A 19939-nucleotide genomic window follows, 5' to 3' on the forward strand; every position below is an offset into this window, starting at 1 on the left:
TCCACCAGAAAGAGAAAAAAACACACATTTGCTCAGACATTAGTATGTATGACCACCAAAGAATTTTATAAATTACACCAAAATGTCAAATCCTAATAAATATATATATTTTGAAATGTTATTCTTTGTGTTGCTGGCACTAGTGCTGTAGTGGTTACAACTGTAGTCAAAGGCTCGATTTTTAGCCCTGTCACTCACTTTTCTTCCACATTCTAAAGTCATTTAAGTCAGAATAATTGGTTACTATTAATGCTTCACTCCACCTTGAATAAAAATTGGTGTACATAGAAGTGTTTTCCGTGATGAGTTGCCATCCTGACTAAGGTTGGGTCCTGCTGATAATGCTGAGGAAGGCTGTGGGCCACCATCCCTTACTTGTACTCAGCTAATCAGTTTCTGACAATTAATAATATTAAGTAGAAGTGCTCTCAGAAACTTCATATTACTAATTCTTGGATACTAGTGCTATTTCTTTAACGTAGTTTGTAGTAAGTAAAAAAAAGTAGGAGAGATAGCTGTATCACTGCACTTTAAAGTATATTTTGCTTCATCTTTGGTGTTCCCCTCGCCAGATATGCTGCTAGTTTGAATAGTACATCTGTATTGAGCCAGTCAGAGTTTGGCACCTTGTGTGAACCTTGTGATAGCTTTGTGTCCTGCTCACAAACTTTGTTGACGTGGACAGTGCCTAGAGCTAAATGATGCCCTATTGGTAATACTCTTATATTAGGCTACAGTGCCCTCCATGATGTTTGGGATAAAGTCACGTTTTTCCTTGATTTACCCCTGTGCTCCACAGTCTAAAATTTCAAATCAAACAATCTAGACGATTTTCAAGTACACATTGCAGACTTTCATTTAAGGTGATTTGCATACATTTCGCTCACACCATATGGAAATGACAACACTTTCTACATGGTTCCCTCATTGCAGGGCACCATAATGTTTGAGATGATTGTTGTCACAGGTGTTTGTGATTCTTCAGGTGACATCTTCATAAGACACCTCGGCTTGCTTCTACCCTTTGGAGTTTGTAGTTGCCCTTGTACAACATGAGGACAAGAGCTGTGCCAATAAAAGTCAACAAAGCCATTATGAGGCCGAAGAACAGGGGAAAAAAAACCATTAGGATGACCGAAATCAACTGTCTGGAATATCATAAAGAAGAAAGAGCACACTGGTGAGCTCAGTAATCACAGCTGGAGGTGGTAGACCAAGGAAGACCTCCACTGCTGATGAGAGAAGAATCTTCATTTAGGTAAAGATAAAGCACCCAATGCATGTCTGACAGATCAGAAACAGTCTTCAGGAGGCATATGTGGATATGTCAGAGACGACAATCAGCAAAAGACTACATGAACAGAAATATAGAGACCATACTGCAAGATGGAAACCACTAGTCAGCGACAAAAACAGGAAGGCCAGATTACAGATTGTCAAAAAGTCCTTAAAAGAGCTTGCAGAATTCTGGAAAAAGGCCCTGTGGACAGATGAGACAAAAATTAACCTACATCAGCGTGATGGCAAGGTAAAGTATGGAAACAAAAGGAACTGCCCAAGATCCAAAGCAGACCACCTCATCTGTTAAACATGGTGCTGCAGGTGGTCTGCAGGTCCCGGCACACTTCTCTTCACTGATGATGAAACTGCTGATGGCAGTGGTACAGTGAATTCTGAGGTGTAGGGAAACATCCTATCTGTTCAGGTTCCAGTAAATGCCTCCAAACACATTGGACAGCACTTTGGGATCACTGCCTTGTTGGAGGACAAACGTATTGCTGATGCAACACAGGAAATTTAGTTAAAAAATAGAACATTCTTGAATGGCCAAGCCAGTCACCTGAATTAAATCCAGTTGAAAAAAGGCTCCCATATGCTGAAGAGAATGTTAAGATAACAAGCCCCCAATACAAGCAGGAGCTTGAGATGGTAAAAATATGTGTTTGTCCCAAACATTATGGAGGGTACTGTATTTATTTATCTATGCTGTCTATGTATGTAGTTGATTTTGTTTATTGATATTTATAGTGTTATTTTTGTTGTTGATTGTGTTCTTATTGTTCCTCTAATACACTGCCTTGGAGTTAGCAACTCAGCATTTCATATCCTATTGTAATGTGTGCATAATTGTGTGTGACAAATAACATTTGATTTGATTGTGAACAGGTTTTAGCTCTTTGAAATCTTGCAGCGGTAAATGGAGCTTAAAAGATGGGCAGACAGATGTGCGACTAGAAACAGATTATATGTACAGTATGGCTTGATTTGTTATGAATTGTGACTCTTGTTATATTGCACAGATACCAGATTGTGGCCTAGTGGCTATGTTGTTGGACTGTAAACTATTAGGGCAATCAGTTAAATCTCCAAATTTAATTCACTGTATGACACTGAGCAACTGCCAGTGGCCACATTGTTTGAATATAGCTGTGTGTACTTCACACTTGTGGTATCTGCGTGGCATTGAATAAAAGTCCTAAAATAAATAAATACATTTTCAGTTTGGCTTATTTTACTATCTTATCTAACAGTATTGTGAAAGATTTTTGTAACAGTTAAATAAAAACTCTTCTTGTAAGTGAGGAAGTACTGTGTCATTAGGAAGCACGTTGTCATTTAGGGGATTTTGTTATACTGTAAAAGTGCTACTTAATAGACTAAAAATGTCAAACTTTTTCAGCGTAGCCATCGCCAGTCCTATACAGAAGTAATATTTGAAGTACTGCGGCTCAAAACTACGTTTTCTGTGTTTCTCAAATGCACTATAAAATGGGCTTCACAGACATTTCAACAATAAAGTCAAAATTGTTATCTTTGCTTTATCCTGAAGAAACTGGAATTTGAGTATAAGGATACCAGAATAAGGTACAGAGTGACACCTTTTATATTTGAGAATTTAATATGTTACTAATTTATTTGTTTTAGTGGGGGCAACACAGTAGCACAGAAGTAGCACTGTAGCTACCTTACAACAAAGAAACCAGGGTTCAAGTCCCAGGTGCATCCTGTGTGGAGTTTGCATATTCTGTCCTTAAAAGACATGCAGGTCTGCTACAAAGACATGCAGGTTAGGTGCATTGGCAGAGTTAAGTGGACTCTAGATAGATAGATAGATAACTTGACTGGCTGCATGAGTCTATCACACTTTGTGCAGATTGTCCATTCAGGTCTGCAGACATAACAACAAAAAAGAAAGCAAGTAGCTGGAAGGCAGTAACGCTGAAGAAAGTGGAGCCTGGCCTGAAAGCTAGAGGTTGGGCAGCCCATTATAACTTCAGCACTGGAACATTGTGAGGACATGTTCTCAAGTTATCACGTTTGTGGTTCTGATGCAGGATTATCCAAAGGGCTTCATACAATTGCATGGCCTTCACTCTTCCAACCAAGTGCATCCCAGGGCTTAAAGGATCAGTTTGGTATTTCTGAAGTTGGTTATTTAGACATAGATAGATAGATAGATAGATAAGAACTGAAAGGCACTATATAATAGTTTGATAGATAAAATATGCACATGTGTATACTTATGTTCACACTAGGCTGATTGCAGGGCTACAAGGGATGAAAAAGATTAAAAGGAGTGAGCCTTTTCAGTTTAAGGAAAAGGAGATTATGAGGTGTGTGTGAAGTGTTTAAAATTATTAGCAGAATTGGTTCATTAAATCAAGACTCTTACTTTAATTTGAGTTCAGCAAAAACCCAGGAACACAGTAGGAAACTTATTAAGAGTTAATTTCACACAAACATTAGGAAGTTTTTCTTAACGCAGGGAACCATATACACTTGGAATAAGTGTAGACTGTAGGACTTTAGGGACTTTCAAAACTTGACTTGATATTATTTTGGAAGAATTAAGTGGATAGGACTGGTGAGCTTTGTTGGGTTGAATGGCCTGTTCTCGTCCAGATTGTTTTGATGTTCTGGCACTCTGTCCAGGAATTGTTTATGCCTTTTGACTAATGCTTTGATAGGGTAGGCTTCAACTTCCCTGTGAGATATGAAAAGAAATTGTTTTAAGTTTTATTTTTCTGCAGTATGTATTACTGATGAAGAGTGGCAACATATTGCATGGTTGCACACGCATGTAAATATTTTACTGTACGCTGTACACACAAAAGTTCATCTACTATTCTACTTCTGCTTATAGATGGCATTTAAGGGTTTTGAAAAACATTTTGCAATGCCTTTTGTTTCAGATAGTCAGGATATTTCCCTTCATATAGCATCTCCTTTTTTGGGCATTTGACTTGAGATTATGTTAAATAAGCACACACACACAATCTTTCATGTTCATTTTATATTCTTTTAATAGTTTAAGTTTGTTGCCCATTTTAAAATGACTTTTTACTTTTTTATGTAGGTAAGAACCTATTGCTCTGTTTTTGCTCAAGACTTGTAACACATTTCTATCTATCTATCTATCTATCTATCTATCTATCTATCTATCTATCTGCAGTGGTGTGAAAAACTATTTGCCCCCTTCCTGATTTCTTATTCTTTTGCATGTTTGTCACACAAAATGTTTCTGATCATCAAACACATTTAACCATTAGTCAAATATAACACAAGTAAACACAAAATGCAGTTTTTAAATGATGGTTTTTATTATTTAGGGAGAAAAAATCCAAACCTACATGGCCCTGTGTGAAAAAGTAATTGCTCCCTGAACCTAATAACTGGTTGGGCCACCCTTAGCAGCAATAACTGCAATCAAGCGTTTGCGATAACTTGCAATGAGTATTTACAGCGCTCTGGAGGAATTTTGGCTCACTCATCTTTGCAGAATTGTTGTAATTCAGCTTTATTTGAGGGTTTTCTAGCATGAACCGCCTTTTTAAGGTCATGCCATAGCATCTCAATTGGATTCAGGTCAGGACTTTGACTAGGCCACTCCAGTGTCTTCATTTTGTTTTTCTTCAGCCATTCAGATGTGGATTTGTTGGTGTGTTTTGGGTCATTGTCCTGTTGCAGCACCCAAGATCGCTTCAGCTTGAGTTGACGAACAGATGGCCGGACATTCTCCTTCAGGATTATTTGGTAGACAGTAGAATTCATGGTTCCATCTATCACAGCAAGCCTTCCAGGCCCTGAAGCAGCAAAACAACCCCAGACCATCACACTACCACCACCATATTTTACTGTTGGTATGATGTTCTTTTCTGAAATGCTGTGTTCCTTTTACGCCAGATGTAACGGACATTTGCCTTCCAAAAGTTCAACTTTTGTCTCATCAGTCCACAAGGTATTTTCCCAAAAGTCTTGGCAATCATTGAGATGTTTCTTAGCAAAATTGAGACGAGCCCTAATGTTCTTTTGCTTAACAGTGGTTTGCGTCTTGGAAATCTGCCATGCAGGCCGTTTTGCCCAGTCTCTTTCTTATGGTGGAGTCGTGAACACTGACCTTAATTGAGGCAAGTGAGGCCTGCAGTTCTTTAGACGTTGTCCTGGGGTCTTTTGTGACCTCTCGGATGAGTCGTCTCTGCGCTTGGGGTAATTTTGGTCGGCCGGCCACTCCTGGGAAGGTTCACCACTGTTCCATGTTTTTGCCATTTGTGGATAATGGCTCTCACTGTGGTTCGCTGGAGTCCCAAAGCTTTAGAAATGGCTTTATAACCTTTACCAGACTGATAGATCTCAATGACTTCTGTTCTCATTTGTTCCTGAATTTCTTTGGATCTTGGCATAATGTCTAGCTTTTGAGGTGCTTTTGGTCTACTTCTCTGTGTCAGGCAGCTCCTATTTAAGTGATTTCTTGATTGAAACAGGTGTGGCAGTAATCAGGCCTGGGGGTGGCTACGAAATTGAACTCAGGTGGGATACACCACAGTTAGGTGATTTTTAACAAGGGGCAATTACTTTTCACACAGGGCCATATAGGTTTGGATTTTTTCTCCCTAAATAATAAAAGCCATCATTTAAAAACTGCATTTTGTGTTTACTTGTGTTATATTTGACTAATGGTTAAATGTGTTTGATGATCAGAAACATTTTGTGTGACAGACATGCAAAAGAATAAGAAATCAGGAAGGGGGCAAATAGTTTTTCACACCACTCTCTATCTATCTATCTATCTATCTATCTATCTATCTATCTATCTAAGAGTCAAGTTTTCTACAAATCCATGTAATATGACAGAACTCCACTAGATGGCATTAGAATTCTAGCAGGCTAGCTGGTTACTAAGGACCTGGTGGAAATTTAAAAATACCTCCCAATCCTTTGAGCTTTCCACATGGCAAATATCTTTAAAATATGATATTGTGCTATATACAGAAGCAAGGCAGAACAGGAATAATGTAATTTTTTTTTTTTCACTTCTTCTTAAAGGCCTGCTGGGCACTGTAAATGCTTCGGAATTACTTGATACTGCTGTTAGGTTTCTGGCTTGAAATTGGTCTTTTATGGAAAGATGGATTAGACTTCAATCTTGGAATATTTTGTAATTCCTCTCAGGACGTGCTGTAACAGCTGGTATTTTTGAATTTCAGAAAATGGGTTCCATACCACACTCTGTCATGCGTATCATTCATTTATTTATTTAAAAAAAAGTTTGATTTTGTTTTCATCTGTACTAAATACTTGGGACAAATGCCATTAGTTCCTTAAAGTCACCATTTAGCTCATTTTCATATTTAATAGAAGAAAAGAATAGGGAAACAAAGCTATTACCATCAAATGTGAGTGTTTAAATGGCAGTACCATGAAAAAAAAACACTTGACGAAACAGGCAAGAATACAACACAATCCTGAACTTAATTTTTACTTTTCTCTTATTGTTAAAAATGATCAGTAACAGAAATAATAGGCCAGTGGTTTACTGATTTCATCAGCTTTACTTCTCATACACTTCAAGTAAATGCTGCTCTTTGTATTTATTGATTGATTGATTGATCGATTGGCTGTATTATCTGTCCTGTGACTCTGTATCCTTGTTTTTGTACAGGGTGGTCCAGATCTAATTTTGCAGATCCAGATGGTCTGGATGACTTTGATTTATGCGGGGACGATTCCAGTTCGGCGCGAAGACGATTCTTCATGTCGTCAGTTCACACTCGGTCTGGGATTTTTTGGGTGATTTTCTATGTAATAAACTTTATATCATAATGAAAATTGCGTAATTAGATCTGAACACACCCTATAGTTTTTGGTGCTACATGCATCTGAATTTCCCCTTGGGATTAATCAACTTTATCTGATCTAATTGAGTACTTTTAGCTAACCTGTTTTTCACCAGAAACATGTCAAGAAACACCACTAGGACTCCTTCTTATCTATGACAAAATACTCCTTTATAATGCCTGACTGCGACTGTTATCTTTAGCCAAGTCATACGTTTTGTTTGTTTGTTTTTCTAATTCTTCTGTGTGGTGAAGGAGAGGTATTGTTTTCATTGTTATATTTTTTAGCTTCTGTTAAAAGCTCCGTCTCTTACCATAGTTGAGGACAGCAATGGTAATGCATGTTTGACTGGTAAATCAAAAACTTTCTTTGACTTGGTCCTGCAATCCAGTACAAGGTCCACAAAACTGCTTTTGCCACACCAACCGGTTGCTTAGTTTCAGAGTCCCCTACACTCTCACTTGTAATAAAACGTTGCTTGAGCCCCTCTACTCAGGGCAGCTGATGACCCTTTATCTTTAGGAAATATGCCACTTTTTTCTGGAAGAAGATCATGTCATCAGATTTTGAATCCTAATTCTCATGTCATCCTAATCAAATTGACCAGGGAGGCTTTCCAGTGCATGCGTGGGGCCAGAAGCTGATGAGGCCAAAAGGAACATTTTGGATACCCACCAAACCTTGGCTGCACTGTAATATCCTGTTGATAAAAATCACGAAAAGGAGAAGGAGACAAGATACATTCTTGCACAAGACCAAAGTCCACTTTGAATGGCGATGATTTATTTATAAGTAGGGGAAGCAGCTGTTATTTTACTAATACAGGGAGCAAATGGCACACAATAGCAGTCTTGCTGTACCTTACAGGCTGTGGATTACTCGACCAACTCTTCCCACACATGGGCCTTTGCTTTGACCAGTGCTGCAGGTGACATCTTTTAGGCCTGTTGCTGAAACGTGTCTTGATGTTCTGGATTCTCTCTTACTTAACTCTGCACTAAAACCTTCTTTCATCATCTTGACAGTTTTTCTTACCACTGGTGTTCACTAGCAGAGATTGTTTGGTTGCACCAGCAACATTTAGCCACTGCTTACTTCTTACACCTATTAGAGTATGAACAGGGTCAATTCAGACTCCACATTCTCATCACTTGTTCATTACCTGTTTGGATCTTGTGTTTCTGCCCAATGGGTGCTCCTTCTAGCTCATCACCAAAGTAATTATCAGTTGAGAAGGAAAAATAAGATTTCACAATAAATAAACTAATGGAGCAATGACGCTGCTTCTCTGCTGATTTTTATAGGGTCACTATTGTCACATGCATACTATATTCTGGTAAGTTCTTAGTTAAAGAAAAGATTTGGTGCTTGGCCTTCATCTCTGCCATATTCTGAAATGTATTTTTTAAAAAAGTCTTTGTTTCACAACTTATTTAGCATGTAATATACTCAGTACAAGCTAAAATACATTTAGCATTCATTTACATGCACAAACAATACTATATGGAAAAACATACATAATAATACAAAGTATTACACATCTACGTAACAACATTTATTTCTATTGGACATTTTCAAACAAATGCAGCATAACTCTTTCAGGGCGGGTGTTGACTTTTGTCAAAAGGAGGGTTTGACATTGGTAATCAATTGTAAACGGTGACAAAACATGCCATTCTGTTTTAGGTGGACTCTCTTTGCTAGAAGGAAAGTTAGCTTCATTGATTTGACCGTCATTCCCTCTGCTCAAGTGAGCAGCAAGGAGTAAACAATGGCAGAAATGGCATTGACATCTGGTGAGAAGTTGAAGCAAATGCATAAATCAAAAATACATTGTGGACGACATTTGCATATTATTACTGAATTGCACTCTGACTTGTCAGACTCTGATTTTGATACGAGTGATCGAAAACAAATGTGGGGTACCAGCATCAGTTGATCGGTCTCCAGCTGATCATAGTCCTGAACAGGTTTGTGTAGCTAATGCACCTATGGCAGCGTTCGCCTGGGAGGACCGCCATTTACAATGGCAAGAAGTAAAAACCATATTGTGATGCACTGTGCCTGCCGCCGCCCCTGCCACGCAAAGACAGCCTGGCAGCCAGTCTGCCGCACATTTCTGGCGAACTTGTAGGCACAGCGTGCAGCAACAGAAATTTTATGTTGGTTTCTGTGCTTTGTGTGCTTTCAGAAAACTGTGTTTTTTGGAAAAAATATTCAGCCTTCAAAGAGATAAAGTGCTTTACAGCATATCTGAGTAGTTCCATGCAAAGAAAAATACATTTAGATAAGAATAATATTCAAAAGATAAATAAGTACTGTACACGTACATGGAAAATATATATAACTAAGAGAACTAGAGTCCTTAAATATAGAATTGTTTTTAAAGTTTAGGACAGGTGGCAATGGTGGATAGAAACAAAAATGTGATACAAATACTTATACAAATATTAGTGATAAAAAAAACAAATGTTGCAGTAATTTATTTTTTAAATACACTACTGTGGAAACTTGTGTGTCAAAACACTCATAGATTAAGTCCCCACAACACCAAGAACTTGAATAATCTAGTTCTTGAATAATTTAGACAAAGAAATGAATGTACCTCAATGTTGGGTTCACAACAGTGAAGAATACAGTGGATTTAGACACCTACAGAAAGAAGGGGATTTCTAGAACTTTAAATAGTGGAAGAAGGTAGCGTTGTTTTTTTTGTTTTGTTTTTGCTTCTGTTTAATTTTTACAGAGTTTGATATTACTTTCCCTCAAAAGGGTTGGGGAAAAAAATGGAAATTTCATTTTCATGCGGTTTTGTTACCCTGATAAGGCTTCGTATAAATTTTAGTTACTTGTGAATATGTGTGCTTACATTTTTTTGTGTGTGTGTATATATATATATATATATATATATATATATATATATATATATATATATATATATATATATATATATATATATATATTTTTATATATATATATGAAATCTATAGGTTGTATTTTATCTCTTCATTACTGTTCCACTCCATCTCAACTAGTGTGGTGCTGAGGTGTCACCCGTCACATGGCTGCACTCGAGTCCTAATCTGGGATCTTGTGGTGGGTGCCTCAACATGCTATATCAGCACACGCTCCTAACCTCTCCTCTCTCCTCTATTGTCATAGTTTTCAAATGTTGACATGTTCTTCAAGTCAAAACTTTTTACCGCTGCTGGTACTCCTTTTTCATAAAGCTATCAAGTAAAATATTAAACAACTTGCTTGCCTAGCCAACAACACATTGTTGGCTATTTATCTAGTACTTAAATTGAAGTACAGAAGCGTTATCTAATTGAAAGAAATTTAACAGTGTGCAACTGTAAGTGTAATCTCAAGGGCATCATTCTTGATACACTCATTTCAAGGCATGTAACAAGTGTACTAATAAAATGCACTGCAATTTCTATTCTAACATGTGGTGTAAACAACCAAGACTTTAACCTAGTAAATTTTAAACAAACAAAAATGATAGGAAATTAAAAAAAAAAAAAGGTTGGATAGAGGAAGTACTAATCCTAATGGAGCCCACTGACTTTGACACAAAGCTGCAGGAATCTCAGGCTCAAGTATTGGGGGCCGAGCATGTTCACTCCGTAACTGTTAATGGAATTGATCAGTTTATAAGATTTCTTCTTGCTGTCTTTTTACTACTTTAATCAGGACAGATTTCCAGATTTTTTTTTTATTTTCTTTTTGTTTAAATTCTCCTTTGTTATAGTTTCAATGTGACTGTTGCCTTAGTTATTCAACATTTGATGTAGGACTCTCAACAGACATGTTAGTGTTTGTGATGTGCAATGTTTTGAGAGGAAAAATGCAGTGCTGCTTATTACTACATTTGCTTCAAAATAGATGGCGCATTTCAAAAATGAACACTGAATTTGTCCAATTGAGTGTAACTGAAGAACAGACAGAAATGGGGTTTTATTGTGCAACAGAAATCCTCGGATAACAGTATAGCAGAATTTTGCACCATATGTCTAATTACTACAGGTTTGGAAGCAATTTGCCATTGGCTGCTACTGCTTAATGCTTCTTGATTGGCTGATGACAGGTTGCTTCTTAGATGATAAGTCCACAGCTGGATCATGACAGACTAAAACTCATTATCTTCTCTGCTTTGTTGTGTTGCTTTAAATGGTGTTTTGATTAATTTCTGGTTCCAATCAGTTCATCTAACTTGATGCTTGTATTCATTGTAATATGTTATGGTGTATAATACATATGGAAAAAGTGAACAGCAGAGTAGGGGTGCCTTTCTCTGAACATGTGTCTATCAGCTACAAAAATATCTGATATCATTTTTGTAATTTGAAGCAGGAAAAGGAGACTCAACAACTTGCCATTTTCTCTTGCCTTTCTTTATTTGACAGTTGTCTTTGAAAAAAAAATATTTTTATTATTGTGTAATTTTGTGAAATATTACAATTTCAGGGACAGTGTTTTAATTGTAAATTTGGAAAAAGTTGTTAGTTTATAATGATTTATGAAAAAAGTAATAAAAAAGTTTTCATTTTTTTCTTTCTTAAGGGCAAATGACAGCTAACATATTCATTGTTAAAGGATGAGTTTGGTATTTTTCAAGTCAAAGTTATTTCTTCACTAACATTGCATACTTGCCTTTGCCACTCAAAATTGTTTAATAAATGAAAGTGCTTTCTATTAACTTAAAAAATATCTTACCTGCACTGGGGCTTTACATTGTAGGTAATGGGTCACAAAGGAAAAGCTTAAAAACTTACTGAATATGTCCATTGTTCAAGCCAAGATAGTTGTCAAGTACCGATCTGCATCTTGGAATTACACTGTTCATTTGTGTCATTTTTGAACAAAAAAACACTTTCAGCCATCTTAAAAGTAGACCAGCTGTGCGTGATAACTCTGTATTTGCTCTTCCTGTGCATAAACCTTTCAACCCCCTGGGGTCATGGTTTCCCCCTGAAAGACCAAATCACAGTAAACTTTTCATGCCATATGGTTGGTTTTGTTTTGATTTACTTCTGTATTTATGCGAGAATTCACACAATCAAACAGAAAACATATCCTGAGAAAAATAGTATTAGGAATATACAATAAAATAATTATTTTCAGATCTCATTTGTTATCACAAACATAAGTCGAAAGCATGATTCAGTACTCGACAACTGTCTTGGCTTGAAAAATGGACATACTTGGTAAGTTTTTAACACTTTTCCTCCTTGCCCAGTGTCCTCCATTGTAAAGCGGCAGTGTGTGCAAGAGATATATATAAATTTAACTTATAGAAAGCTCTTAACTTTAGAACATGGCAAGTGTATGTATACCATGTCTGTCAGGCAATAATCATATCCTTTAAGAGAGACTACAGTGTATACACAATTATTAAGCAAATGGCATTCTTCTGGATTAATTTTATTGTCGAACAAATATAAAACTCTCAGTCAATTCATATTGTTATTTTACATCTCAACTGAGTATTTAACAAAGGGAAAGTGAGTTTTGTCTTCCTCAGGGTAAAAATATAAGTGGGTGCAATTATTAGTCACCCATTAATGTGTGCAATTATTAGGCAAGAAAATTGCAAATGCATTTTCCCCCACTCAAGTTTTACATTAACTGTAACAAATAAGTAACATAAATTGACATATACCAAATAACAATTAACATTGTTGGCCTTTCAAACATATTCAATGATCAATATAACCACTCTTCTTTTAAATAACTGTCATGTGTTTCTCATCATTTCGGGCCTGAGAGTTTCTTGATGTGTTCACGATGAACTTTTTCTGAAGCAGCAACCACAACCTTCAAAATGCTGCTCAAAGAGATTTTTCCTCATTCTAATTCTCAAGTTTGAGAAAGTCCCACAACTTCTTAATAGGAATTAAGTCAGGAGAGGAAGGGGGTCAGATAATTATTTGGTCATCTTTGACACCTTGGCTGGCTAGCCAATCAGTGGAGGACTTGGATGGATGCAGTGGAGCATTGTCCTGCATTAAAGCATCTATCTATCTATCTGTCTATCTATCTATCCTGTCTGTGATCATGGCCTTCTTGAATGCTGCCGATTTCTTGCTGTACAACTGCTTGAAGAAACTATCTTCCAGAAACAATATGTTTGTGAGTTGATGTTTAGTCCAGCTTCAGCCCAATAATGTCCAGCTAGCTCATCTTAATCATAGCAGCCCACACCAGTCTCCCCCACTAACCCTATGTTGCTGACACCTGACTCGAACTGGTGCTCTGTGTCCCTTTAGTAATCTAGCCATGAGCCCATCTAGTCCTTTAAGGGTCACTCTCTTTTCATCTGTCCATAACACCTATGGAAACTTCAGGTGTTTCTTGGCCCAGTCTTGACACATCTACTTCTGAACCAGAAGCATAACTACTCTCTGAGCGCTTGACACCTTGTATTCCTGGACATTCCTGGTAGGTAGCAATTTTGGAATATGGTGGCACTGGAGGCTAATGGGTCCCTGGTTGCTTCGTGTTTATTTCTTCTCAAGTCTTTTGCAGTTAATTTTCTCCATGCATATTTTTGCAACCCTGCTGGCTATTCTGAATAAAATGTTTGATTACCCAAAGGTCACATCTATTTAGTTAGGTAATTTCCAGTAGGTTGCATTTGTCAAAAAGGCATTTTACAAATTCTGACTTTTCAGTGTCGGGTCTGTCTTCTTTTTTATTTTTTCCTGAGGTAATGAAGCTGCCTAACAGTTAAGCACACCTTAATATAAGTTATTGATCACTTTAAGGTTCACCCTCTCTCATCAAATAATTATAACATATCACCTGAAAATGATTATATCTATTAAGCTTTCAGGTTTATATGGTGTAGAGTTAGAAAATGTGCTTAGAAAAAATAAGGACAGAATACTTGTCTAATAATTGTGCACAGTGTGTTTGTTGGTTATATGTCCTTGTGTCCACCAGCCCTTTTCCACTCTGTTCTTAAACTGCATTTTTGTTCTGTTTAGGACACTCCTGCAGATGGCATAAAGTTTTCAGAACACATCTTGGCTGTATCAAAACTGCTTCCTGGATTTTGGGTGTAAAGTGTTACTCTAGCGTTCCTGTGTGATATTCCACAGGTGGAAAACATGCCGGCGTTGTCGACAGGGTCTGGAAATGACACAGGTACTGTGAATTGTTAGTTCCTCATTTTTCCTGGTAGCGCAAAGGTTTCTTTTGAAAAGCTTCCAGTGAGATCATCTTAGTGAAAACTGGTGCCCAAGTTTCACATACCCTGCATGTCAACCTTTGTTACTGAGAGATATTTAATGGAAACACATGTTACATCTAGGATATGTAGACATTCTAGCTCTTAAATTTGTTAATGGTTTTATTAAATGCTAAATTATCTTAATGACCCCCCCCATATCTTAAGTTATTTATCAGTTCATAAGTTGGAAGTTTTTGTTTTATAAATGGACTGAGGCTTGGGGCAGTTACTCTGTCTCTCTCAGACCCTTTCAAATGTGAAACTTGAACATGTGTTGTTAGACTTGCTTCATACGACAAGTCCTGTTTCATTTGTCTGTTTCTGAGCTCCCAAATATACTGTAGATGCCGTCACTTTTCCTGTACCATTTATGTATCAAATACACTCTGGCAGTTTGTTAGAGCATATCGTTCCTTCTACATGCCAGCAGAGGAATTCCTCACACATCTACTAAAGCCCCAACATATTTGGATCCTTGTGTTTCTATTGTCTTTGATGAAAACAACTTGTCATTAACTGCTGGGGGCCATTTTCTGTATTTAAAAAGAGTTACTGTTTGCCTAGCTTACTGTGGGCGCAGGGCTTTGCATTATATAGTAATATAAAATACTGTAGGACCTATAAAGCAAATATATACTGAATGTTACAGTGGGGATATTGTTCAGGCTATTGTGCCGTTGTCCTGGGCAGTTATGGTTTAAGTGTCCCCTTTCTGTATTCTTGTTGCACCAAATAATATTTACTTGCTGCTTGTTCTCAAAGTTATTTGTGTTATGATGTGCCTTTTCTAATAGCCAGGTAGGTTTTTCGGACACTAAATCCATTTGTTTTATTGTTTTTTTGTCATTTATCTTTGTTTTAAATATGATCAAATATTTTTGCATTTTCTTGTGGTGCCATTTTGAATTCTGTGAGCGTTACCATTTTGTATGTTTAGCGGTTTCCGCTGTGTTGCCAGAGGATTATGTCAACGGTTATGCAACATCGGGCATCACAAGTCATCATAAAGGTTGGTATTGGACTCTTCCTGTTCGTCGCAAGATTACAAATACTGTCAAAACAAAGCAAGAACTTATTTACGTACAGTATAATATTGTGCAAGTACAGCTACGTTCTGTTCTTGGACTTCAAGTTTAGTATTTCACTTTGGCCTTTGTGCAAGGTTTCTCTGACTTTCTAGTTTGGACTCTGGCTTGGTAATTGCAACATATGGTTTTTCTGCCCACCTCTTTCTTCTTTGCTCTTGTGGTTTGCTTCCACCACTCTCTTGACCCAACAATTTGGGTGAGCAGCTATGGAAATGGAGTCCAGGATCATATGTGAAAATTCTGGCAGGACATTAGCCGCTAAGATGAGGAGGAAAACCAAAGAACACAAAATGAATTGTTTGGCGATTCTGGTGGTAGTTAAGATAAGCTTTGGAACTATTCATTAAGGTCAACAGGGTCTTGGTCATGCATACTAAAAGCCCAGGAGCCATTACTATCAAGGTAGGCATTGTTCCTTTAGATGTGCTGAATAATTAAATACTCAGCACTCAAATCAAAAACTCTTTTAATGACTTATGAACAGCAGCTCACCTAATACCATCCAGACCTCAGTTTTCTTTCTGCATCAAATGGTTTACACAGCTTCAAAGAAATGCTTAGAGTATTTACTTTGACTTTGATAGAAGATACTCTTTTACAGGGGCTACCACTAGGGGCATGGGTCCGTGTACTTTTCGGTATTTGAAATTTCATTTAAGAAGCAAAAATGAAAATGAAAGGAATTTTCAGATTTTGATTTTTGATTAAAGAATAAAATGAGGGAATAAGGTATTTTTTAATTCTATGGTAACAAATAGCAGTCAAACTTAAAATTACACATACTTTTCTGGATTTATTTGTGATTCAAATGATGAAAGTGTATTAGCTCAAAAACAACAAAACAGACACATTTTCGTTGTCTGAAACTGGAAGTAGTACAGTAATCCCTCCTCGATCGTGGGGGTAGCGTTCTAGAACCCCCCGCGATAGATGAAAATCCGCGAAGTAGAAACCATATGTTTGTATGGTTATTTTTATATATTTTAAGCCCTTATAAACTCTCCCACACTGTTAACATTATTAGAGCCCTCTAGATATGAAATAACACCCTTTAGTCAAAAGTTTAAACTGTGCTCCATGACAAGACAGAGATGACGGTTCTTTCTCACAATTAAAAGAATGCAAATATATCTTCTCTTCAAAGGAGTGTCTGCATCAGGAGCAGAGAATTTCAGAGAGAGAGAGAGAGCGAGCGCTCGCAAAGAAAAGCAAACAATCAAAAAATCAATACGTGTGCTTTTGTGCGTTTAAGTTTGCAGAAGCACCGCAATAAAGCGGCATTTTTTAGAGGAGCGTCAGTATCTTTTAAGCAAACAGCCTCTGTGCAAACAGCACCTCTGCTCACGCCCCCTCCGTCAGGTGCAGAGAATGTCAGAGAGGGTGAGAGAGAGGCAGAGACAAGCAAACAATCGAGCACCGTGTGGGAAGCATATCTTATAGCATTGAGGAGTTTTAGTTAATATGTAATACATGCTCTGATTGGGTAGCTTCTAAGCCATCCGCCAATAGCGTCCCTTGTATGAAATCAACTGGGCAAACAAACTGAGAAAGCATGTACCATAAATTAAAAGACCCATTGTCCGCAGAAATCTGCGAACCGGCGAAAAATCCGTGATATATATTTAGATGTGCTTACATTTAAAATCCGCGATAGAGTGAAGCCGCGAAAGTCGAAGCGCGATACAGCGAGGGATTACTGTACTTCTTCTGCATGATTTTTGACCACAGGTTCGAACAGTCCTCCTCACAACACGTCGATCGACGGCCTTGAAGTGACACTGGCATCCGCAGAGGATGAACCATTACGTTGTTTTTCAGAACAGTAAAAGATTTACACTCTGGGACGAGGACATGACTGCAGAAAAACGGAGTCGCATCTTTCAAGTAAAAATACACGCCTTGTATTTTGCATTGATGTAGCAGTTCTTTTATAAACATTATTGTTGTTACTTACTGCGAAATAAATAAAGGGCATTTTCTCGTTCTCATTTCTTGCATTTTTCGTTTCTGATGTGCGAAAGAACAAAAGGAAAAAAGTAATTGTTTTGCATTTTTCCCTTTTAAGTTGAAAATCAAATACATTTCTCTTTTTCTTTTTTTAAATGGTATTTTCTGAAACGAAATTTCAAATACCAAAAAGTACACAGACCGTCATGCATTACAGTAAAGGCAGAAGTGCTATAAGTAATGCAACGTGTAGGAAGTCAACTACTGTTCATTTGGCCAGCAAAAGGAGTGTGGACATTCTCCAACAAGAGATCCTAGCAGTAGTCGTTTCTCAGACATCTAACTGAACTCCTTTGGTTACTAACCCCACAGATGCTGCCCACTCAACCACACCAAAAAAAAGCACTGCAGTCATCTTGCTTTCCAACCATCTTCATCATTTTGAATTTGGAAGTGTAAGTGATCATGATTATAGGATTGGGGACATTCTGTATATAGTAGGGGACTTGAACAGAGAATTTGGAAGCCATACCACAATAAAATGTCTAGAAGTAAAAAGTTTTTTCCATACAAGTAGGAACATGTTTTTCTTTTTAAATGCCTCGTATACTTATTTGTGTTGGATGGGTTTACTTAAAAAAAAAAAAAAATGCACCTTTTGTTTTTTTCAGACAGCAGGTTCCATATAATTGTGTTTGCAATAAAGCTGTTGTGATACCCCGAGCTTCTTAAAGTGCTTGCAAAGCTGCATTTAACATAAGTTAACAGGGTAATACATCACATAACAGCCTACCTGTTACAGTCTGCCTAAAGGTTATCAATAATCCATATAATATCGAGAGTATGCACAGTATAGCCATGCTCTGATCTCAAAGGTGTTTCTGCAGTCTTCTCAAATGGTTTCTATGTTTGATTTGAATTAAAGCGCATTCCACCCCATTCTTCTTGAATTTGGCAAAAGCCTTCACTATGCTTTACCAAAGTATACTGCTCTTTAATATAATCTGCCCTATTGTCTTTATGTGAAATTTCATGTAACTGAATGAATAGTGGGAATTATGTTTCGTGAATGTGGTTTAATTGACTATTGCATTTACCATTTTATGCTTTTTCTTTCCAGACGGCTATAATATACTCACCATTTTATCCCACAATTAAAGGAGTGTAAAGAAAATAAAATACACTGTTGTTGTTATTGGCATTTGAAAATGACTGCAAATTATGGCGATATTTGTATGATTGTATAAATTTGATCTAGCAATTATATTGTAATGATCATTATATTTAGAATAATTGCTGGCTTGGATTGCTTTTCACGTAAAGAATGCATGGAGTTTCAAATTACTCATAACCCTGAAAATGTAAAGGCTGGACTTGAATATCTATAACAGGCAGCAATTTCCTCTTCCATTACTTTGCCGTTTAGTGTTACTGACCTGCTTGGTTTACCATTCAGCAGATAAATGTTATATGTGGTATAAATAGGAGAAAATTGAATTACACAAATTACAAAAGAAAAAAATGAATTAAAAGTTTTGGCCAGTAAAACCATTAACAGGCAAAAAACGTAAGCACTACTATAGTTGGGTTAATTCAGTAGTTTTGCCCGTTGTGCGTGATTTCATTCTCATTTTTTAGTAGATATACAGGTTTGAAAACCTTGATCTTGTACTCTATACAGATCCACAAATAGTAAATAAAGCTGCATTTTTTGTGTGCTGTTTTATGTACTTATTCTGCATTCATTCCAGTAACCAAAAACACAATAATAGCTCTCGACAAACTGCACATACATCTGTTTTCCAAACCCACATATCCTGAGCAAGGTCACAGGAAAGCTGAAGCCTTTCCCATCAGGCAGCAGGTGCAATCCCTAGAAAGGTCATCACAGGGTAAACACACTCGCACACAAACACACACCAGGGCCAATTTAGCAACTGCAGCACCGGGGGGAAACCCATGCACACACTATATATTAAAATAAATATATGTTTCCAAACATTTAGAAAGGGGAAGTAAGTGAAACTGAGATGCCCTTTCCAAAGACTATTTGCACCAAAGGCTGAACAGGGTTATTACACATCTGTGTAATATTCAATTAAATTAACGTTTTGTTTTTTTTTGTTTGTTTAATAGATTGGTACAATTTCAGGAGCATGCGGTTGCAGCCTAAATATGAAAAAAGATGAGTAGGCTGTTGTCAAATTGATTTCATTAGAAATTACAGCACATGTTTTGATCAACTTTGCTGTTTTTACTTGTCTTTTTTGAATAGGTGTTTTGCAGTGCAGTTGGTCACACTGCCTTTTTTATTTTGATATAGGACCTCAACTTTACCCTACTTCCATGATGATCCTTTTTTAATTTTGTGTTTTTGAGCTTAACAAAATTTTAAAAAATACATATTAAAAAAAACTTTTTTAAACAGCATGTCAAACAAAATCCATTCAAAAACACAATTGGTACAACATTTCTAAAAGAGAGTTAAGATGTATTAAATTCTAATGGGCACTTAAAGTCCCACCTCAACATAGTTTATAGAAAAAAATGT

At 37.0% G+C, this 19939-nt stretch overlaps 1 protein-coding gene across 5 annotated transcripts in view; it reads left to right on the plus strand.

The window, feature by feature from the left end:
* mpp7a (membrane protein, palmitoylated 7a (MAGUK p55 subfamily member 7)) overlaps positions 1-19939 on the plus strand; it is a 371884-nt gene that overhangs the window by 107818 nt on the left and 244127 nt on the right. For all 5 annotated transcript variants that reach the window (XM_039753886.1, XM_039753882.1, XM_039753883.1 and 2 more), the window contains exon 2: positions 14109-14268. In XM_039753886.1, coding sequence (XP_039609820.1) covers positions 14232-14268 — 37 coding nt within the window. In that variant the 5' untranslated portion in view covers positions 14109-14231. The remainder of the gene's footprint in view (positions 1-14108; positions 14269-19939) is intronic.

The sequence above is a fragment of the Polypterus senegalus genome, chromosome 5, assembly GCF_016835505.1.
Source record: "Polypterus senegalus isolate Bchr_013 chromosome 5, ASM1683550v1, whole genome shotgun sequence".
NCBI lineage: Eukaryota > Metazoa > Chordata > Cladistia > Polypteriformes > Polypteridae > Polypterus > Polypterus senegalus.